Consider the following 24,590-nt stretch of genomic DNA (forward strand, 5'->3'; position numbering starts at 1 on the left):
TATTTATTATTATTATTTTATCTCGGATTAACATTTTTTCTAACAATCTTAAGACATATTTTATATTTAATTTTACAATTATAATCCGAGACGAAGTGTAATCTATATGTGTCGCTCATTACTTTTTTGTGGCAATTTGATATCGACATATAATTGAGATTCTCAAGTGGAGCAAGGTATGCAACCCTACTGTTGGGACCGTCGGCGCAGCGGAAACAAAACTCGACGGTCTCACCAGTGATCCAAGTACGAAAAACTGAAATCGGGAGGAAAGGATGCGAATACTTACAGCGGGTTCCTTGAAAAACAACAAGGACAACAATGAATACTGGTGGTGTAGATCGGTTCGATTCGTAAGCCTCCACGAAATCACGTCTCAGCCTCTACTCAGTTCACCCGATTGAGAGCAATATTTTTCTTCCCCAAAACATTTTTGAGAGAAAAACGGTTGAAGGTTTTGTGTGTGTGTTCTAAAACGGCTACTAGACCTAACACACCCTTTTATAGCCAAGTTACCCTAATCATATTAGGGTTTTATTATTTCAAATTAATGAAATCTATATTTAATTAATTGGAATTTAATAATTATTTTATATCCAAGTTACCCTAATCATATTAGGGATTTTATTATTTCAAATTAATTAAATCTATATTTAATTAATTGAAATTAAATATTTGGGATTATTAAAACATATATTTAATTAACTCTAGATATATATCATTGTACATCTTTGCTCGTTTCAATCCTAGGGTGTGACCTTGTAGGTTCTTGTAACGTTAGCAGTAATTATTAGAACAATTCTAATATTACATACAATGAGTGACATCTAGCAATATATCATTGTCACCTAAGTTACAAGAAAATATGATTCAACATATCATCTTGGTGATTAACTATTTTATGTATTACATCCTTATTTCCTTTATATCTAGGATATGCACAAGTCTTGGAATAGTCACACTTGTATAGCCCATCTATTGTTTCTTGATATCTAGAGTAGACTGTAATTAACGAATAGTTAATGATATCTCATGTCAACTTATTTGAGCATGGCCATGCGTTTCTAGTCTTACTCAATCAAGTGGCCTGTGATATATTTCCTATTATGTAGGAAGGACAAATCCTATCTTAATCATACGCACCTACTACATATATTGAGATATATTCAATAACAGTCTTTATAGAGAAACCAATTACAGAGCTTGTTTAGCTGCATCAAAACATACAACAATATATGTTGGATAGTATTGATCTCAAGTCTGAGGATCATACATATAGTCATCATCATGAGCAATGTTATGACTGTCACATAATAATCCAAGACATATGCTCATGGTCGGTCAATCGAATACATTGTTCTCTAACAATATAATCATGTATCAATTCTGACATCTCTATGTCAATGACAACTCGTTGTCATCAATCAATAATATGTTAGTCTTAAGCGTATTATTATTGTCCATGCCCATAATAATACTTGACTAGGGATCTTTTAATAATAACAATTATGTCATCATATGGACTTTATTATCTTCCAGTTTATGTTAAACACACACACACACACACACACACACACACACATATATATATATATATATATATGAAAATAATAGCGGCAATGCCTTTATTCAATAAAATCGGTAAATAAAAGTATTATTACAATCATCATATGATTGGTCTTTGGGCATACTCTAACACCTACTTGCATGAAAATCATATTTGTTTTTCAAGAGCATTAATTTTGAACACAGTGATGCAAGTGCCATATAATATTCGGTCTCCGCATGAATTTTTTTTTAACTAATGGTGACTTGGAGAATTTCGATCAAAGATAGAGAAATTGTTCTATCAAATGATTGTTCGAAACTTGGTGGCGTGGAACTCCATGATGTGTTGTCCACCAAATTTTATATTTTGTGGTTGCACCCTATGTTGCACAACTTGAACCGCATCGGAGCACACCTTTGTCCTTTATGGAGGTGCACCTTGAGCCCACATGTTGATAGTTCGAGATTGGTTGGCAATGAATTTATAATATTGATCAAAAAATTAAAAAAGTTTGTGTGACCATTCAATATTTGTTGTATAATATATGTACATTGAGATTATATCTTGCATTCAGTAGGATTAATCTGCTTACAAACAACATAAAACATAATCAAGACCAATACAATAAATAAATAGCATGAATGAGGCCCAAACCAAAAAAAAAAAAAGGCAAGAAGACCTTTAATTCATTGTAGAAGGCGTGATCCCAAACATGGTACATATCATCCCAATTCTGCACAATTCCATTAGTAACCGGATATGATATATCCAATTGATGTCTCAAATCAGCACATGCTTCTCCAACAACAATATCCTAACCAAAGTTCAAAATATGAAAATGAAGAAAAAAATCAGTAAATCTAAGCTATACTCCAAAAAACTTACAGCTGCCAAATCTAAAAAAAATTGACACGATCTTTGAATTCCAAAATTTTGAAATAAGGAAAAGAAAAAGCAAAATTATAAGAAACAATTTCAGACCTTCAACTCTTGTTACATGAGAGATTCCTCGTACCGTAACATAGGTCTCCCTAACACGCACGGAAACACCGATGTTGGAAAATTTTCTCCGGCGAAACCACATTTTACGTACTGCAACCGAACATTAAACAGATATAGTCAAGTAAACTGAAAGAAAATGAAACTTAAAAAAAGAAAGAGGAAGCTTGGAAATCAAGCTGTCTAATGACTAGATTTTATCTTAAAGTAGGTAATCAAGTGATTTGAGTAATTTATTAGAAAGCAATTTCATGCAGAGAGAGTAAGTATGATTGAAACTATATTTGAAGAGAAGAGAAAAATGAATTACGCCGGTGCCGTTGTCGCAAACAACGACTGCTTGGGCTTTCACTGCATTTACATATATCAAATCTGCCTCTATCACATCGGATGAAGCAGAAGGAATCAAATTGCCGCTAAGAAATCCGGTTGTTCATTTCCCGGATTTCACTCTTATTTCCAAATTAGTTTTTTCTAATCAATCAAAAAAGGAGAAAAAAAAAACCTTTTTTAAACAATGAGAAAAACGAAAAAGCTTTTAATATAATGGGGCTTTGGGCTGCTTGATTTTCAGTCCATGAGGGCTGAGGCTCTAATAGACAAAAAACTGAATTAACTAAGCTATGATTTTCTTATTAGATTGGTCAATGTACTTTTAGAAAGTATTTTAAATTATGAAAATATAAACATAAATTTATAATTTAAATAATGAGGAACCAAAAATGTGGTGGTTCAACTAAGAACGGCCCACGGAGCCATTTTGGACCTAGACTGCTTCAGCCTGTTATCCTTCCACAGCCAAGAAAAGGAAGTTATCGCTGCTCTGTGAAATCAGCCTGACGCTGTGCCTTCTGCTCTAGGACTCAAGAGAACTATGCCTTCACACAAATTTCAATGAGTCACTCTTATCTTGGAACGGACAGGCTAGAAGCAAGATACCATAAGCCCGACTCAGTGAATCAATCAAGTGTTCAATCACATCAAAACCCCCCACTTGAGTTATAAGCAGACGTTACTCCACCTGGCGGACTTCATATCCCTTGAGGGATGAGAATCTCATATTTTCATGTTTGGTTCGTTTAAATTTTATTTTTGGTAATATTTTATTATCAATAGTAAATTTTTTAAGGTATATTATCAAGAATGTCATTACATTCATTCCCTTAGTTATTGTAATATTACCGGCGTTTTGGACTAAAATGCACTTAAATTTTTATTTTTTTTAAAATATCATTCTTCTGTCATTAAATAATAAAAATTTTACGAAGGTTAAATTACAAATTTATCCTTAAATTATTTTAGATTTATAAAAAAAAGTCTATAATTAAAATTTTATATGAAGTTCATGGGTTAAAATTTTTTTTACCCTTTCATTAAATATTTTTTATATTTTTAATTTTGTAAAAAAAATTATATAAATATTATGAATTTAATTTTTTAAAGAAAATATATAAATATTTTACAATTTGTAATATTATACAAATATATAATAAGGATAATTTGGTCAAATATACATTCCAATAATCTTTTATTCCTTTAACCAAACACGATAATCTTACATTCCTGCTAAACCAACCAAACACAAAATACAACATTCCCAGTAATCCTATTCCCTGATAATATTTTATTCCAACTGATAATCTTAAATTTCATAAACCAAACACCCTAATTATATATTTAAACGGCGGATATATCATTTACACGAGCAATGTGGGATACATTTCTTCTATTCACGAACATCACATCTAGTGGTGAGTTTGACACCTCGATGTGTTAAAATCATTGTTCTACTCGACGATTCATGATTGCCAAAGATCAAATAAATTCAATGTCATCTTTGAATTGTACAACAAGCTTATTCCATAAACCTACAATAGAAACAGATGAAATTATTAAACAAAGAACTTTTATGCTTAGATGAGCCAAATTGCTTATCAATTAACTAATATGATTAGATCAAGTTACGCATTTAACACTTTTATCAAAACCTCGTGTCATTTACCTATTCTAAATGCAAATACATATCATCGCATCAAACTACGAAAGGTTCACTTCGAATACATTTTTCCCTTAATTTACTTGCGTCTATTATTGTATAATTAAGACCACACATAAATTTAACACCATACACATTTTATATTAATACAAAATCTCATAGTTTTGTAAATGCATTTAATACAAAATCGTTTGGAGGTAACAACATTGTTACACTTTTTTATAATTTTAATTTTTAATTAAATTTTGTTGTTCAACAGAAACAAATGGTAAAATGAATTGAATTAAATTTCAATTTATTGTTGGAATATTTACAAATTTTGGTTACGTGTTTTAAACGAAACAATGGTAACCTCACTGATTCACCTAACTCGTGATTTGAAAGGTTGATTCCTATTCAGACTTTGAATAAAATTTAACGATATCAGTGGTTGTGAGCCACAAGAGAAGCGTGTGAAATTCATGGATAAAATTTCAAGACATAGCGACATAAGATGCTATATTTAATCATGCTGAATATGATCAAATATAAGATAATCTCTTATTCATAGAGAGGATGAGATAGACATTGTTGTCATTAAAGCTTGAAACCATTCTAAGTTTCTATTTCGGAATTACATCTTGAATGGATTGTTAGATACACCATATTATGAATGACATTTGGCCATGCTCTGAGTTGTCAGAGAACATGTGGAGGAAGCTATTTTATTAGCAAATTACCTTTAAATAAGGTAACTTACAAGAAAATAGGCGAGACACCATATGAGTTATGGAAATGTAGAAAACTTTCCTACAACTACATCAAAGTGTAGGGGGCCTTGTATAAGTATAATGGTAAATCAAGACACATACATCATCGACATAATATCATAAACAATTGATCTCAACTAGATTTATCTATATTGATTTTGTAAGATCAAAATATAACATTGTAGATCCGCTAAACAATGAGTTGAATATAGATCAAGTTGATAAACATCGAAAGGAATGTGACTAAAGCCCAATAATATTTAAGGCGCTATGTGAAGGAAAACCCAACCTAGTTGACTAGAGATCCCAAGATCTAGGTTCAATGGGACAACCTACTTGCATAGGCCTTGTGAGGTCACTGTAGGGGTCTTTATCCCAAGTTCATTCTTATGATGAAAACAATGACTAAAATGTGGAAAAGGTTAAGCAATGCTTTTACTGACCACTATGTGTTTCGGCGAGCCGAACAACATAAGTCACCTATGTGAGAGTGAAGTGGAGCCGCTTCAAAGAGACTATTGGGGCATAGTTCTCTAAACTCTTGCAGAACCAAGAGATGTCCATGACTATATGTATATAACCATGAGAACCAAATTCTTGTCAGTGAGATATTTGTGTGAGGTATGTCATTGCTTACACCAACGTCAGGACAGTTCAAAGACATCATGTCTACTGGACAGTCAGTAAGGTAAACATATTTTCACAATGGAAGGTTCAAATGGGAACACCTACCTATCCTATGCAAATATCAAACGTAAAATCTATCACCATATCGAGTTAATGTTTGAAATCATCAATTTCATTCATATGGGGGATTGTTGGAAAAATTAATAGTTTAATTGAATAAAATTGATGTTATTTATAATAAGTCATGTCACTTGGTGAATAGACTTATTATAATAAGTCATGTACCTTAGTGAATGGACTTATTATAATAAGTCATGTACCTTAGTGAATGGACTTATTTTTTAGTTTAAAGTTGGATCCATTCAATCATACCTATTTAACAATTCTCTTCATGAAAAGATTAAATCCTTTCATCTAAAGGACTTAACCATTCAATCCATTTCCTCTCCTTATATATAGGTTACTTGAGGCACAATTCTAAGACACAACACAACATAAGTTACAAGACACAATTCACAGTGTTGAATTAGAAAACACTTAGAAAATTCCTTCTAAATTCGTTCTTTTCGATGATAAAGAAAGGCATGATTGTGTTCGACTGATCACTACGATTGTGCTTACTGTTGTGATCGTTTGTTGTTGTATTCTGGGAGACTGACGTCCAACGTTACTCAAAGCACCTAGGAGAGGACAAATATGTCTTAAGGAAATTGTTCATACAGGCCTCAACAAAAATCCTTCTTCAATTTATCTTACTCTACTCATCCTATTCAGTGTCTACATACGGGTAAACAAATCACTTTCCTCTATTTTAACTCCTTATTTATTTTGCTTCGTTCGATTATATAATAATATTTATTATTATTATTATTATTATTATTATCTCGGATTAACATTTTTTTCTAACATTAAATACGATAAAGTATAATTAAATAATCATTTAGATTGGATAAATATTGAATTAAGTTTAGAGAAAATTGTGTATCAAAATAACTACTTCACTTGATAAAGAGTCGTTTTAGCTGAAAAGAAAGATAAAACGGAGAGAATCTCCTTTTGTCAAGATTTGATCATTTCAAACAGCCATATTTTAAACATACAATTTGAAAATGATTATAAAACTACTTACATTCAACATTTGATTCCACAATAATAATGCTTTGTGGATATCTCTAAGATCTAAACTACCTATCAATCCTTCTAAATCTTAAATTAAATAAGTAATAAAATATTTTGTATTTTAACGCATTTCAATTCACATTTCATTGAATTTGTTTGATTGATAAATTACAAAATGTGGTGTTGAAAAAAATAAGTAATGAATTTAAATCATAATTTTTTTGGATATTATTCAAAATTAAATGTTGGATATATAGTTAAAACATTCAATAGATATAAAATTTTAAAAGATAATATACTTTTAAATAAAGTAAAGTAAAATCTATAAAAAAATATTCTAAATTAGATAATGAGTAGATCCTTATATGTTTTTTTATGAAAAAACTATAAAATAACTTATGTTGATTATATTTTTTAAACAAATCGTCAAACAAAGACTTAAATTATTGCGATAATATGATACTAATCAAATAAAGATTTGATAGACTTAATTATATTCTATAATGAAAATTAGTAAGTTTTTGCTTTAGCCCCTAAAAATTCCTCCAATTATAACATACAAAATTAACACAATATTAAATTGATTAAGTGACCTCATTAGTAAAAAGAAATATTATTTTCTTTAAATAATTTAAATTCGAGCAACTGTATTAAAATAATATTAAATTTAAGAAATGATATTGAATGCATCCGAGCCCTGATTGGAGCAGTTAGGAGGCATTGGATACGACACAAGAGCCAAGGCAATATGGGATTATGAATGCCCGTTGGCATGGCATGCAAATGGGGATGTTTTAGGAAAAGTAGCATAATAATATAAAAGTTAAAAAATAAGCTATCGAAAATATTAATAATTTTTAATATTTTTGATAGAACGCTACTTAAAATATTATTTTTTTATTAAAAATATTAATATCGATCGCTATCTAAAATGTTTTTTTAATGAAAATATTAATATAAAAAATATTCATTTTAGGTAGTAAAATTAATATTTTCGATAGAAAAATAACATTTTAAGTAACTTTCAACCGGAAATATTAAAAAATTATTAATATTTCCAATAACGTATTTTCTTAACCTTATATTAGACTACCGTAAAATAAAATTACCAATGTAAATTGCATAATTTTTCAGTCAATTTGATCCAAGTTAAAGCGAAAAAAAAGCATAAATATATATAAAAAAATCTAAATGTTCTAATTCTTCTCGGGCAAAAAAAATCAAAAGTAGCAGAATGAGAGGATTTGGTAATAATATTTCAACGGTATAAAGACTACTCACGTGCAGACGTTGGGCCTTACAGAATTGGACATTTGGAATCATCTCACATTTTACTAAATAGAATCAGAAATCTTTAATGGAATTCTAAGCTTCTTGTGTTGGTATTTCTTCCATTTGGTAAAATGGAAATGGTACCACACATGCCACATTTTTTTCTTAATGCAATGTCTATCAACATAGTTTAATATTCCAAGGTTACAATGCGCTTAATACCACATTTTTTATTAATCCATTCAAAAAAAAAAGACACAACCTTGTTTCATCTTGCATTTTCTACTGATTTACCGCACAAATATTGTTTTTCATCTATGGAAAAACTTCTCCTAGAACTTAAACCATAAGACTACCTTCTGCAGGTCCAGCAGCAACAGGAGCCTTAGGCTTGGGTTTCTCGACAACAATGGCCTGAGTTGTAAGGACCATTCCTGCAACTGAAGCTGAGTTCTGCAGCGCACATCTTGTCACCTTTGCCGGGTCAATAACTCCAGCCTCCAGCAAGTTCTCATACGTGTCGGTCATTGCATTGTAACCAATCTCCCATTCACTGTTCTTCACCTTCTCGACCACAACTTCACCTTCCATACCTGCATTTTGAGCAATCAACGAGGCAGGTGCCACAATAGCCTGCACGGGAACATAATGAATCAATCCATACATGTCAGATCCAGATGCAACATTTTAGTCTCACACTGAATGCATATTTACATTCATGACATCTCCATATATAGTCCCTAGTTAAAACAGAGTTTCCAAATAATCAAATCAACCTCCATCATTTTACAAACTTACCTTCTGCACAATATCAGCTCCAATGCGTTCATCAGCCTCTTCTAGCTTGTCCTTAATTGCAGGAACACATGTTGAGAGATGAACTAAGGCAGCACCACCACCAGGCACAATCCCTTCCTCTATGGCAGCAAAGGTAGCATTCTTGGCATCTTCAATACGTAGCTTACGATCCTCAAGTTCAGTCTCTGTGGCAGCCCCAACCTTAATGACCGCAACACCACCAGATAGTTTAGCAATCCTTTCAGCCAATTTCTCTGAGTCGTAAATAGAATCTGTCTCAGCTAGCTCTTTCTTCAATTGTGCCACCCTAGCTTGTATTTCATCCTTTGAAGCAGCCTCAGCAATTAGTTGGGTTGAATCCTTAGTAATGGTCACTTTTCTGGCAATACCAAGCTGCTCAACAGATGTGTTCTCAACCAGCAAACCCATATCACTAGCTTGGAACTCAGCACCTACAGTTTAGATAATGAAACAAATGCTAAATTCCACAATTTAATGTTCCAATAATACTAACAATAATGACGGAATTCAACAATAGTTTATATACCAGTCACAATGGCAATATCTTGAAGGAGAGCTTTTCTCCTTTCACCAAAACCAGGAGCTTTAATGGCTGCAACGTTTAGGATGCCTCGCAGTTTGTTTACCACAAGGGTGGCCAGAGCCTCTCCAGTGACGTCCTCAGCAATTATTAGCAAAGGAGATCTTAACTGAGTAGTCTTCTCCAGCAAGGGAATTATGTCCTTTATAGCTGAAATCTTTTGATCAGTTACTAGCACTCTTGCATTCTCAAACTCACAAATTAACTTTTCGGGATTTGTTACAAACTGTGGTGAGATGTAACCTCTATCAATCTGCAAGACGACAGGAAAAGAAGCAGCAATAATTAGAATAACCGGATTTTTACTGCCACCAAAACATATGGGTCAGTTCTCTTTTAAATGGTAAAAATCAGAGGGTTGGAAACTTAAAGCATAGCATACCTCCATTCCTTCCTCAACATCCACAGTGGTCTCAAATGAGGACGATGACTCAATGGACAATACACCATCAGGACCAACTTTGTCAATTGCATCAGCAACCATAGTTCCAATAAGGTCATCATTTCCAGCAGAAATGGAAGCCACAGCTGAAAGGTAAAAGCATCAGTATTGCACTTAAAAAATTAAAAATGGAATCTCTCTGCCAGAGGCAGACTGGATAATTACAGAATATAATCAATTTTCTGCAGCATACCTTTGATATCATCACGGCCCTTAACAGGCCTGGCCTTCTTTTCTAGCTCTTCGACCAAACTTTGTACAGTTTTATCAATACCCCTTTTCACGGAGACTGGGTTTGCACCAGAGGTAACACTCAAAAGCCCAAGTTTGATTATTTCCCGTGCAAGAACAGCTGCCGTAGTTGTCCCGTCACCTGCAGAGTCATTCGTTTTGCTCGCAACCTTCATCCCACAGCCAAAGAACAAACAAATAATGTCAATGTGAATGACCATGTTTTGGTCAGAAGAAAGGCTTAACAGAACATATAATCAGGAGAACAACAATAAAAACAAGTGCCGACCAACCTCTCTGATAAGAGCTGCACCAGCATTTTCCATGGCATTAGGAAGCTCAATAGCTCTAGCTATTGTCACCCCATCGTTAACTACCTTTGGGCTTCCATATTCATCCAAAACAACATTCCTCCCTTTAGAATAACAAACATATTGTAGTTAATGTAATTGAGACCATCCATCAAAATATGTTGAAATACTAAAAAAACGCAAAATGATAAAAAAAGTGTCGAAGCATTAAGAACACAAGCCATACATTACAAAGTATTGCAGAACTATAGCTGTCTACAAGCGGACGCGATAAACAAATCACCCAGTCAATGTATGAACTTTATACTTTCTAAACCAGGAAAAAGTAAAGCAATTGTTATTTGTGACATTAAATACAACATGAATAAGTTTTTGCCTCTTCTTTTACGGGGAAATAGACTCAAGAGCCAATACGAAATCTTCCAACATTAAAACATAAATAAATCCTAACACTAAAGGAACAAACAAATGGAGAAGATAGAAAATAGAAGTTACCCCTAGGACCAAGAGTAAGGCCAACAGCATCAGCGAGCTTATCAATTCCTGCCTGCATTGCAGCTCTTGAACGCTGGTCAAAAGCAATTTCCTTGGCACAAGCCCTCACAGCAAATCGGTTGTTTCCTTGCCTATGGTTTAGCCTTTGGTTCTGCCTCTGATTTCCCTTCCTCCTCAAGCTTCCCTGCAATTCAACACTCATTAATAAACTCCAAAAAGCCAAACTTGAATCGTTTCTTTCACTACCCATATGCAAAAAAAGAACTCAATCCATAGTTCAAATAAAGACTGCTTTTACAACTAAAAAGAGGAGGAAATGAAATGAAGGCAATAAAGGAAATTACCTGGTTGGTAGAGCAAAGAACAGAAGCCGAAGAAAGAGCATTTGCAGAGGCCATTTTGCTATGGTGACCGAAAAGGAAAACTAAAGTAACAAAGGAAAAGAGGGCGTTTTTGTTTGAGAGCTTTGGGAGTGGATAAGGAGGCTAGCAGATAGCAGAGTAAGAATGAAGGCGTTTACGAAACTAGGGTTGGTCTTCTTTAATACTCCCTAAGAGTTAAATGTTCCAGAACGTTCTGCCATTTTGTATAACCTACGAGTCTTTTGGCCTTAGTTTAATGTCTTGCCTCTCAATCGCCCAATTTGCCCTTATTTTATTTTAGCGGGGGTTTGGTTCTCATCTCACATTATTAGGAAATGGACTGTCCTTCCCTATTTGGATATTTTGAAAGTATATTATTGGGATATTTTGAAAGTATATTATTGGAATGTGAATATTTTTTAGGTATTATTGAATTATCGGTGTTTTGAATTAAAATGTCTTTATAAATTTTTTTTTCAAAAATATCTTTCTTCGGTCGTTGAATAAAAAAATCTACGAAGGTTAAATTATAAATTTATCTTTAAACTATTTTAGATTTACAAAAAAAAAATTCATAATTATAATTTCATATGAAGTTCATGGGTTAAAATAAAATTTTACCCTTTCATTAAACCTATTTATCTTTTCAATTTTGTAATATATATATATATATATATATAAATTTTATGAATTTAAATTTTTTAAAGAAAATATATAAATTAATTATAGTAGAATTCAACTTGTTAAAAAAATAAATATATAATAAGGACAATTTGGTAAAATATACATTCCAATAATCTTTTATTTCTTTAACCAAATATTATAATCTTACATACCTGCTAAACGAACCAAACACAAAATACAACATTCCAGTAATCTTATTCCCTCCGGTAATCTTATTCCCGTTTGTAATCTTATATTCTGGAAACCAAACGCACCCTTATAATCATTTCTACGGATATTAATCAAGTTTGGACAATAAATAAACATCGTATTAAATTATTATTTAATAATAAAAATTATATTAATTGTAAAACTAATAAAATTTGAATCCAAAATTAACATATACTAATAACATAATCACTAAATGTTGGGATTTGCAGAAGCTCAAAATTAACATATACTAATAACAGTATCGGTACTCCTTAAATGAGTATCAGTACTACCTTTATAATATTTGAATTTTTAACCGTTGGGCTTGATATTACTATAGCAGTATTGATACTACTGTAGCAGTATCGGTACTCATTTTGCATTCGATGTTTTTTAGCATCAGTACTGTTCATCAATGTTCACACAATATCGAACTATTCATACAGTATCGGTACTATTCATACAATATAGTACTATTTATAAAAAAAATTGTGCTCAATTCCAACTTAAATGGACTTTGAAATATTTTTGAAAACTTTGAAAAAAATCAATTCAAGTCCAAAAATATTTTGCCATAAATTGTTATATCAAAACATAGTTCAACACTAAAACTATCAACATAATTATAAAAAAAAATTAATATTATTTTATTTTTATTTTATCTTATTTAATAATAATTTTAAAAAATATATAATAATTATAAAAAATATTTAATATTATTTTATTTTTAATTTATCTTATTTAAATAATAATTTTAATATATATATATATATATATTACAATCATATAGGTTATCAATTTATTATATTTGATTATTGAACCATTAATTTGAAAATGTAACATGTTAGTTAATAAAATTATATTTATTTTTCTCAATTTCCAACTATTTTCTAATTACTATACCATAAAGGTGTATCTAAAAAAATGCTTAATCGACTTCCTACCGGGATCGACTTTTGCAAATGGGGATTACCACCTTGGGGAATTGTGTGCTTTGCAACGGAATGATGGAAACTCGATCTCACCTATTCTTTGAATGTCCAATGGCTGCTAATTTATGGGATTCAATATTGCTTCATAATGGGTTAAAGAAACCAATCTCAACCTAGGAAGATATGATCACATGGGCAAGCAATATCTGGAAAGGTAAATCTCTTATCTCAATCATTTTAAAGATTGCATGGTGTGCCAAAATCTATGTACTATGAAAGGAACGTAATAGACGAATTTTTCGAGGATGTACAAGGACTGCTGAAGACCTTTTTGCTTGCATCAAAGATTCTATTTCTATCAAAATGAGGGGGGTAAATATTAATATGCCTGATAGTATCAATACTTTCCTATGTAATTCTTGGGGTATTGATTAACCGATCTTTTGTTTTGTAAGTATGGTGTACATATGATTTTTGTGGTCGGTTATTTTTTGTAGCAATTCTTGATTCGTTGGGTAATAAAATTGAATTATAAAAAAAATGCTTAAACCGTAACTTTTTTCATTTTTGGTGCATACAATTTTTCGGTCAATGAAGGTGTTTAATTTTACGAACGTTCTATTTAAATGTCTCAACAGTAACAACCATTAAAAAAGAAATGACATGTGTAGTATTTATATAATTTTAAAACTTTTATTTAAAATAAAAAAAAAACTTAAAATTATAATTTAAAACCCAATTTTCTCAAATCTAAAAAAAAATTTAAAAACTCTAATTCTAATCTATATACCCATGTCGGTCATCACATTTTGTAACTGTTGACGTTGACTAAACCGTCACCCGACCAAATCTCCCCCAGATGAATAGCCACCTGACAAACAACACAGGGAAAAATTGTGACTCCCATGCAAACCGACAATCTCGACAGCAAGCGTGACGACGATCGACAAAAGAGAGATCAAGAACAACAACGATAATGGTGGATGTGGCCAGCAAAGGAGATGATAAGGTTATGGTTAGAGATTTTAGAGATGACTTTAGATTTTTTTGTAATTTTAAAGAAATTAGGATTTTTTATAAATATAATATTATTTTTAAGTTTTTTTTAAAAAATTAAATTATATAAATAGGATAAGTGTTACTTAATAAACTTTCTAACGGTCGATATGGTCAGGACACTTAAACCGGTAACGTTCATAAATTTAGACACCTAAAAATATTATTCAGCCAAATGAGAAAAGAGATATAATTTGAACAACTTTTTTATATTAAACCTAATATAAAACTATCGTTTGTATTTTTTTAATTACAAATTTTAAGTAATTTTTATTATTTATTTGTTATTATTAAAAGTATAATATTTTATTACATTTTCTAAAAAACAATACATTAATTATACGAGAGTGAATATTAGTTTAAATAATTTTATAAATAACATTATATTAAAAAATATTTTAATTTAATAAATATATTTATATTATAAAATAGTTATTTATCATTTTTTTAGAGGTAAACTACATAAATAGTCACTAATATTTAGATTAATTTTTTTTACATCTAAAATTTAAAAATTATATTACAATCACTAACATTATCGATTTGTAATAAATCAATCCTCTAAATATCAATTCTCAATAATTTAATAACATATAATTTTAATAAAAAATTGATATTTAATTTCACCTCTAAATTATTACGAATCATCATTCAGATAATTCTTATTAATATTCATATTACTGTCATGTTTTTCACTTAACTTGCAAAGTTTCAACCTCACACTAAAAACTTTGGGCCATGAAACCACCATCACTGTCACTTAACTTGGCTTCCCCCTCCACTCCGTCATGGTTAGCACCACTGAAACACCATATTTTTCCTCATCCTCTGCAAACAAATAGAAACTCACAAATAAATCCTACCGTAAACATTCAATAATGTCACCGTCTGCGACTACTTTGGTTCCCTCTACCTCTCCTTTCCTTGTATAATTTCGAGAACTCTCAAGTATTTCTCTTCATTCACCAACAATCACACTTCCCCCTATCACAAACCAATATACTTTTTATATACAAACTTACAAGCTAACCGTATAACCCCCTATAACAACTTAACTACCTCAACATCCCCCCTCAAGTTGGTGAGTCATATGTCTTTCACTCCCAACTTGGATAACATGTATTCATGTTGAGCAACTCCCAAATCTTTAGTAAAGATATATGCTTGCTGATCTTTCATTGGTGCATGCAGCGTCTGCACAACACCTCTCTGAATCTTCTCTTGTGTAAAATGACACTCAATCTCGATGTGTTCAGTTCGTTTGTGGTAAACTCGATTTGCAGCGACCTGCAAGGCTGCCTGACTATCACGCCATAAGGTTATTGGTACTTCAATTCCGCCATAGCAACAGTCATATCTCTATATTCAGCTTTTGCTGATGACCTTGCTATTGTGTTCTGTTTCTTGAACTTTCAACAAACTAAAGAACTCCCAAGCTTGATACAGTCTCAAACTCACTAATATTTAAATTACGATATAATTTTATTTTTAACATTTAATAAATAAATCTATTTAGAGATTTATAAAATAACTAAAAATAATTAATTAGGTTAAATGCAAATTTATGTAATTATGTGATTATAACTCATACTAACAAACATTAAAATATGTTAATAAAATATTTTTATATATAATATCCAAAACACCTCGAATTTATTTATATAAATGGATAAATCACAACATTATTCATGAAGTTAAATTTAATGTATAATATAATTCATAAATTTAATTTTTTTATGATTATATATGTAATTGTAATTTTATTCTATTCTTATATACAATAACATCATTACCGATCTTAGATATCACACATTCACTTATTTCACCTACAAACAATTATATTCATTTGAAACACTTGTATTTATTTACATATTTCTTAAAATTATATCACATAATTGAATAAAAGTCAAAATTATATATGTACGGTTACATAAACCAATATTCAAATATCATATAATACATTATATTAGATCATAGGTAATACATAAATTTGAGATATATCACTTATATAAATATTTAAATAAAATTAATTTAATAAAATTTCATTTATCCCAAATCTAATGGAGTATCAAATTTAGTCATTGATAAAACATATTAGACTTTCGAAATGAAAATTTGAATTTGAATTTTGAAAATAATATTGTTAGAATGAATAACCATGAACCTCAAATAAAAAACTAGTCATTCTTTTAACGTCGTGTTCACATTGGAAAAAAAAGAGAATAAATGGCACATATATAATTAGGTTTTGTATTAATTACTAAAAGTATTAAGTACATTTAATTCTAAACCAAATATATATGCTTGGTGATTAAATATTTTAAATGACAACTAAACAACATTTAATTATGGTATTTGGCGGAGTATTATTGGAGATAGAAGGTTCATGCAGAGCAAGCAAGAGTGGGTTGCAAAATGGAAAAGAAAAGGGGCTATTCCCAGAATCCATATACAGTAGTAAATAATAATCACAGCCTTACATCACCTTTTGCACGTTACGAAGAAGGAACTCAAGGTATTTTGTGCACATTTGTAAAACAAGGTGACTAGTTGCATACTTTGTCCGTTGAAGTTTCATCTTCAAACTCAAAGTCATAGAAACAAAAGGCCATATATACCTCCTCCCCCACCCTGAAATCAAACTGAAACCTCCTGCAAATCAATCAATGGCGTCGAAGAAAATGGATTTGGAGACGGCTTTATCCACCAACCCTTCAACCAAGAAATCGAGGTCCTCTTCGCAAAACAAGGCCAGCTCCTCCAAAACCACCAAAGATCGCCATGCAAAGGTTGACGGCAGAGACAGACGCATCAGGTTGCCACCTATTTGTGCCGCTAGGATTTTCCAGCTCACTCGGGAACTCGGGCTCAAGACCGACGGTGAGACCATTGCTTGGCTCCTGCGTCAGGCCGAGCCATCCATCATTGCTGCCACTGGAACCGGCATCACCGTCACCCCGCCTGCTGTTTCCACCGCTCCTCCGGTTTCCAACCCCACCGGTTTAGTTCCTTTCCCTTCTGCTTTCCCTTTGCTTTCATCGGATTATTCCCCTTCTTTGGACTTTTCTCAGCCAAAACTTGTCTCCGATAATCAAGATAAGCTCAAGAACGTCTCCGGGGTTTCCAGGGCTGAAGCCGGTTTGCCACCTTTTGAGTTTGACATGGTTTCAAATTTTAATTTGGATTTTTCTGCTAATGAGATTGCAATGCTCAACTCAGTTACATCAACTCATGACAAAGAAGGGAAAGCTTGAGGGAATCTAGTCAACAAACAACAACAAGAAGGACAACAACTTAAATTTCTTGTTATTTGGGATGAATAAAAAACTTTAATCAGCTAATATCTGGCACTTTGATATGCTGTAATCTTAAGCTTTATGTGTACCAATTCAAGAATTGGTTTTGGACATTTAACCCAAAACAAAGTTTCTCAACTTCTTCTTCAGTTTGACTTGTGCATTGAATTTTCTTTTAATGGATTCAAAGATGAATGTCGTCGTATGAGTACAATCGTATGAATAAATCATAAATGAATACCGTTATACGAGTATATAACTGTACGAATAGATGAATGTCGTTATATGAGTACGTACGACTGTACGATGACCGATATAACAACCTTTTAGTATCTATTTAAATCAATTACTAAAATGGTTCTTTTTAGCAAGTGAGCTCGGAAATGTACATTTGCAAGCGCTGAAGTTTGAGGAAATGCACAAACCTTGCATTTTGAAAGAAAAATGTCTATATTATTTGAAGATGATTTGGGGTTCAAGAAATTTACAAATCAAGTGGGAGCGATGAAGCAAGATGATGTATCTGCTCTTAAAAGTCCAAATTGAATCGAACATGGTACAAATAACTGGTGCCGTAGATGTGCTTCTTCCTGTCACTCAAATACTTGTTCCGAAACAAGGAAAGTGACATGATCACCCCATTCACCATTCCTATAAGCATCCGCACGATGAAGAAACAAGGAAAAGAAAAATAAAAAAAAGAAAAAGAAAGAAGGATCAAGTGAAAGAGGAGCATAAACATACATGGAAATCTTCTGCAGACAGTCACCATGTGCCATGAGATATATATATCTGGATAAGACGATTGTGTAGGATATTGAACCAAAAAGCGTAAAGTACTGCAGGCCTTTTCACCATCAAGAGCATGCTCTCTGTTAGCTCCAACGGAAGAACAATTTTTCTTCAGGGTTAGAGCATGAACTCCAAGTGCATTCAAGTAGATCAAACATTGAACTTGAATTATAGAATTTCCCTTGTACCAGAACCAAAGGATGTTCTCAATCTTGTGGATAACCAGTAACCTGCAATGCTTATTCTTCTTCTTCAAAATGATACGCAAGTCACGAGGATGATAGAGAGCTGTGAGACTGACAGTCAAGTTAATAAACCATATTTAATAATTTACACTATTTTTATTCCATTTCATTATGAATAATTGTTTGACCCAAAATTAGAATAAGTGAATGGAACACAGGCAACAAAGTTTCAATGGCATCTGTTTGAAGTTGTAAGAAAACACAAATTGTTGGTGATATGCTTCCTGTTCTAACGGTTTAAACGATTTCGCCCTCCCTTTTCTCCCTGCCATTTCTTCCCCTTGAAAATATCCAAACAAAATAATTCTCTTCCTTTTTTCATATTCATTCTTTCATCTCAAATGATTACTTAATTTCTCCTCGATTCATCTCATGTACATAAATAAAATCCCTCCCTTTTTTTTAGTTTTGTAAATATATAATTGAAATGACTGAAAACAAGCTCCAAACATGGAGATTTCTTCATGTTTTGATATTGATATCTACTTTGTTGGGTCACGTTGTATGTCAAGACGATGATGAAGATGGCGCTAGTAAGTTTGGAAATAGCTCGGCTGCTAATCAATTATTCTCCCAATACGCTTCCGATCGCTTTTCTAATCTTTCTTCTACCTTGAAGGACGATATAAAGGAAAAGTTTAGTTTTTGCATTACGGATGTGTATGTTTTCAAAATTCTGTGCCTTATTTTCTTTTCTTGTAAATTCTTATATACACATTATGAAATTTTTCGTTTTTCTTGGATTGCAGGGATGCAGATTGGAACGATGCATTCAATTTCTCAAAAAACCCCAAATTCTTGGCCAAATGTGTCCGAACAAATAGAGGTTCAGAATTCAAGTTTTATGTATATATATATGCTAAATCTAAAATTCAGATCATTGAATTGAATGATTTTTTGGGGGGATTTGAACAGACATGATGAAACGCATATGTACAGCAGCAGAAATCAAATTCTACTTTAGCAGATTCCACCAGAGTGGAGGTGAAACAAAGAAGTCGGCTTTTTTGAAGCCTAATAAGAACTGTAATTTAACATCTTGGGTTTCTGGGTGTGAGCCTGGATGGGCTTGTAGTGCTGGTAAAAACCAGAAAGTTAATCTAAGAGATGCCTCTGTGATGCCGTACAGAGTTCTGAACTGCTCAGCTTGTTGTGAAGGATTCTTCTGCCCTCGTGGAATCACTTGTATGATACGTAAGTGTTTGATATTTTGTCACTAAGAAACATCAACTTCTGTTTTTTTTTAAATGCCTGCCAATCTCAAAATAGTTGCTAGTTTTGAAATTTGTTTTTCCTTCATTACTGAAGCTTGTCCATTGGGTGCTTACTGTCCACTTGCAAAACTCAACACGAGTACTGGCGTATGTGACCCGTAAGTTCATTCTTGTTTTAAACATTGATCCATTTTGACCCATGGCTTTGTTCTTCTTTAGCATACACTAATATCAGTAGCAGAACTCCTTTGCAGATACAATTATCAACTACCTCCTGGTAATCCGGATCATAAATGCGGAGGAGCCGATACTTGGGCAGATGTTATGAGTAGTGCTGACGTGTTCTGTTCAGGCGGATCGTACTGTCCATCTACCATCGAAAAAGTTCCTTGCAGTAAAGGGTATTTATATTATCCCACAACTTTGCCTACTTATCCCTCCCCCCCAACACCAACCCAAATGCATCGATACCATTTGTTTCATACTTTCTGGTTTGACTATCTGTTTGTATTGTTTGTTCCTTCCAGATATTACTGCAGGACAGGTTCTACATCTCAACTAAGTAAGTTTTTCCTCATATAACTTACTATTAAATTGAGTCTTGTTCCTTGACAAATTGCAGTACTTTCGAGTGAAGTTCTTCATGAGTATGGGCCGAATGGCCAATACGAAGAAACTATATACCCTGCAATATAAGTTCTTATGAGAATCTAATTTGTATCATGTTCTACATGTCATACTCATGCCTTGAATAGGAGTATATCGGTTAGCCGTAATTCCTTCTTTTTTTAATTTAATTTCCCAATGTGTGAAAGAAGCCCAGTAACTAACCTTTTTAGGCAATTGAACTTTGCAGCATGCTTCCAGTTTGCAACTTGTAATCCAAAGTCGACAAATCAAAATATCACTGCATATGGCATCATGCTTTTTGTGAGTGAGCAGCTTACCTTTTAAACGATGTGGCATTTTTCATTCATTGGAACGTATCATTCTTTTTTAAAATTATATTCCGATGTTCATTTGCTCTTTCTGAAGGTTGTCTTTAGATTAGTGGTTAATTTCTTCAATGAAATAATAGCCAAAAATCTATCCACACACAAAATTCTGAATCTTGAATTTGCCAATATAGGCTGGACTTGGATTCCTAATTGTCATTATATACAACTGGTCTGATCAAGTTATTGCAACTCGAGAGAAGAAAAAAGAGCTATCCAGGGAGAAGGCAGTTCAAAGTGTGAGAGAAACAGCTCAAGCACGTGAAAAATGGACTTCGGCAAAAGAAATTGCTAAGAAGCACGCTATTGAGCTGCATACATCGTTGTCACGTACATTTTCCAGAAAGAAATCTCAAAAGCAACCAGCAAGTCAAGGTAAACCTGGAACAGATGCTGGATTATCTACGAGTACATCTCAGCAGTCAAAAAAGAAGGAAAAGGGTAATCTCACAAAGATATTACATGAAATGGAAGATAACCCTGAGAGTCATGAAGGGTTTAATATAAATATTGGAGATAAACAATCAAAGAAGAACCCACCGAAGGGTAAAGAATTGCATACTCAGAGCCAAATATACAGGTATGCTTATGGTCAAATTGAGAAGGAGAAAGCTCTCCAGGAGCAGCACAAACACTTGACCTTCTCTGGAGTGATTTCATTGGATAATGAGGTTGATAGCATTATCAGAAAGAGGCTTACAATTGAGGTTGCCTTCAAAGATTTAACCATAACTCTGAAAGGAAAAAACAAACATTTGATGAGGTGCGTAACAGGGAAGTTATCTCCTGGTAGGGTTTCAGCTGTTATGGGTCCATCTGGGGCTGGAAAAACAACGTTTCTTTCAGCTGTAACTGGAAAAGCTCCAGGTTGTACCATGACTGGTTCAGTTCAAATAAATGGGAAGGAAGGGTCAATCCAAGCATATAAGAAAATAATTGGTTTTGTACCACAAGATGATATTGTGCATGGAAACTTGACAGTGGCGGAAAATCTATGGTTCAGTGCTATATGCAGGTATGCCACACTTATTTCAACCATGCAGGAGACCTTTCCCTTTTCATTTATAGATGGTGTTACTGTTTATAAATATAAAATTTTGGTGTGCGTGGCTTTCTACATGTGAACTGCTACATTAGAAAAGATGCTATTAATTTCCCCTTGTCACTAACTGGATTCCTAACTATTTTAGACTTGCTGCTGACCTGCCTAAACCAGAGAAAGTTCTAGTTGTTGAAAGAGTCATCGAGTCCTTGGGACTTCAGGCTGTGAGGGATTCTCTAGTTGGGACAGTGGAGAAGAGGGGAATCTCAGGGGGTCAAAAGAAACGAGTAAATGTCGGGCTGGAAATGGTTATGGAACCTTCACTATTGATATTAGATGAACCAACTTCAGGTTTGGACAGTTCATCTTCCCAATTATTACTTCGAGCTCTTCGGCGTGAAGCTCTTGAAGGAGTAAACATTTGCATGGTCGTTCACCAGCCAAGGTAAGTTTATTATCATGGGAATTTGGAAATTTATGAAATCTGTTGGTTTTACCAAGGAGTAAACACGTGTCATTGTCAATACACCAATATGGCTCATAAGAAGCAGGAAATAATGGATGCCGATTTTCTCTCTTTTTTTTTTGGCATTTCAGTTATACCTTGTACAGGATGTTTGATGATTTGATACTTCTAGCAAAGGGAGGACTTACTGTATATCATGGGCCAGTGAAGAAAGCCGAAGAGTATTTTGCTGGCCTTGGAATTAATCTCCCTGATCGTGCTAATCCTCCAGATTACTATATTGACATTTTGGAGGGTATAATAAAACTAAACACAGACACAGGTTTGACGGTTAAACAGCTTCCAGTAAGATGGATGCTTCACAATGGCTATCCTGTTCCCATGGATATGCTGAATAGTATGGAGGGAATGTCAGCACAATCTGGTGGGTCAGGGCATGGAGACGATAGTACTCACAGCACTGAATTGACACCAAATTCCTTTGCTGGCGAATTGTGGCAGGATGTGAAATGTTCTGTTGAGAAAAAGATGGACCACGTACAACATAATATCCTCACATCAGCTGACTTGTCACAAAGGAAAACGCCTGGTGTATTCACGCAGTACAGATACTATCTTGGAAGGTAGAAGTTCAAGTTCTTATGTGCTATGTACCTGGATGCTTCATTTTTCTTAAGATTCATGTTCGACACCTGTGTCCAACACATATCAGGACATTGATATGAAGGTATGATAGTCCAAGTATATGGTATAAGGGAAGAAAAAAATGGGAGCATGATCGTGTCGGAATGTGTATCTGACACTCGCCCAAGTCTGGGTTCAATAGCTTATATGTGATCACATCTTTCAGATAAGATGTTCAATGCTTCTCCTGTTAATCAGTTCTGAAATTTGATTATGGTGAATGTTCATAGTTTTAAACCTTTAATGATGTCTGAATTCTTGGCAGGCTTGGAAAGCAACGGCTAAGAGACTTTAGGACACAAGTGGTAGATTATCTAATTTTATTGCTCGCTGGACTTTGCTTAGGAACACTAGCTGAAGTGAGTGATGAGACATTTGGTGCAATGGGTTATACATACACAGTTATTGGAGTTTGTAAGTTAAAAGTCCTCTTTCATTCAACTCCTTGAAGCTGTGAACATAAGACAGTAGAATTTTTACAAGATTAAATATTTAATCCATTTCTCACCAATGTGAAATACGATTGCTTTCAGCACTCCTATGCAAGATTGCAGCTTTGAGAACCTTTGGTTTGGATAAGCTGCACTACCGGAGAGAACGTTCATCTGGCATGAGCAGCTTGGCTTACTTTCTAGCTAAGGATACAACCGACCATTTCAATACAATAATCAAGCCTCTGGTGTATCTCTCAATGTTCTACTTCTTCAACAATCCAAGATCAACCATCACCGATAATTACTTTGTTTTACTTTGTCTGGTATACTGTGTAACCGGCATATCATATATATTCTCCATCCTTTTTGAGCAAGGTCAAGCTCAACTGGTAAGAATTGTGAATATGTCAAGTGTGAATCCACCTCTCTTGTCTCAATTACATGTTTTACCTTTGGCTTTTAATGCAGTGGTCAGTGCTTCTTCCAGTTGTTTTGACTCTGATAGCAACTCAAGGCAATGACGGCGATGTTGTTAATTTTATTGGTGACTTCTGCTATACCAAGTGGGCATTGGAAGCCTTTGTGGTCTCGAATGCTAAAATGTCAGCTTTCAATCTCTAGAATCCACCATATACTAGTCAATGTGAACATGTTGCTCCGACCCTTAATATTTTGTATTGAAGTTGATCCATCTTTATTATTATTATTATTTGGTTTTAGGTATTCCGGTGTATGGCTGATAACACGATGTGGTTCGCTTCTTCAGAACGGATACGATCTAAAGAATTTTCGTCCTTGTCTGATCTACCTTGTTGCAACCGGTGTACTCAGCCGTATTGTTGCTTTCATTTGTATGGTAACCTTCAAAAGAAGATGAACTCAATCATCAACATTTCTTACTGTAATTATCATCATTTCTTAGTTCATACACGTACACATATTATACAAATAGGAAAGCATCGTCTCTCTTCTCTCTCTTTCGTTAAAGAGACTAAGCTAGAGTGGGAACA

The 24,590-nt window shown here is 33.2% G+C and overlaps 3 protein-coding genes and 1 long non-coding RNA gene across 5 annotated transcripts; 2 read left to right on the plus strand and 2 right to left on the minus strand.

Annotated features, from left to right (window-relative positions):
* Positions 1-2,114: 2,114 nt before the first annotated feature.
* On the minus strand, positions 2,115-3,015 carry LOC120117475. Its single transcript, XR_005515632.1, has 3 exons — positions 2,859-3,015; positions 2,531-2,641; positions 2,115-2,363 (listed from the first exon to the last, which is right to left on the minus strand). It is a non-coding gene; the product is annotated as an uncharacterized LOC120117475 (long non-coding RNA).
* Positions 3,016-8,514: 5,499 nt separating this feature from the next.
* On the minus strand, positions 8,515-11,710 carry LOC120117429 (ruBisCO large subunit-binding protein subunit alpha-like). Its single transcript, XM_039137718.1, has 8 exons — positions 11,534-11,710; positions 11,190-11,373; positions 10,677-10,798; positions 10,346-10,553; positions 10,093-10,238; positions 9,657-9,963; positions 9,110-9,561; positions 8,515-8,944 (listed from the first exon to the last, which is right to left on the minus strand). The coding sequence occupies exons 1-8, from the start codon at positions 11,585-11,587 to the stop codon at positions 8,651-8,653; spliced, it is 1,767 nt and encodes a 588-aa protein (XP_038993649.1). The 5' UTR covers positions 11,588-11,710; the 3' UTR covers positions 8,515-8,650.
* Positions 11,711-17,078: 5,368 nt separating this feature from the next.
* Positions 17,079-17,666, plus strand: LOC120117230 (transcription factor TCP20-like). The gene has a single exon (XM_039137519.1). It carries the CDS (start codon positions 17,079-17,081, stop codon positions 17,664-17,666), a length of 588 nt encoding a protein of 195 aa, XP_038993450.1.
* A 1,415-nt stretch (positions 17,667-19,081) lies between these two features.
* On the plus strand, positions 19,082-24,536 carry LOC120117427 (ABC transporter G family member 28-like). 2 transcript variants are annotated; one of them, XM_039137716.1, is made up of 14 exons: positions 19,082-19,405; positions 19,495-19,571; positions 19,661-19,939; positions 20,054-20,117; positions 20,214-20,360; positions 20,487-20,521; positions 20,816-20,889; positions 21,089-21,969; positions 22,145-22,441; positions 22,594-23,085; positions 23,412-23,560; positions 23,680-23,969; positions 24,049-24,182; positions 24,301-24,536. In XM_039137716.1, exons 1-14 carry the CDS (start codon positions 19,173-19,175, stop codon positions 24,455-24,457), a joined length of 3,309 nt encoding a protein of 1,102 aa, XP_038993647.1. In that variant the 5' UTR covers positions 19,082-19,172; the 3' UTR covers positions 24,458-24,536. The 2 variants fall into 2 exon arrangements, with proteins under 2 accessions (XP_038993647.1, XP_038993648.1); XM_039137717.1 differs by lacking the exon at positions 19,082-19,405 and having other exon boundaries at positions 19,875-19,939; positions 24,301-24,535.
* Positions 24,537-24,590: the final 54 nt, after the last annotated feature.

The sequence above is a fragment of the Hibiscus syriacus genome, unplaced genomic scaffold (assembly GCF_006381635.1).
Source record: "Hibiscus syriacus cultivar Baekdansim isolate YM2019G1 unplaced genomic scaffold, ASM638163v2 tig00110319_pilon, whole genome shotgun sequence".
Taxonomy (NCBI): Eukaryota; Viridiplantae; Streptophyta; class Magnoliopsida; order Malvales; family Malvaceae; genus Hibiscus; species Hibiscus syriacus.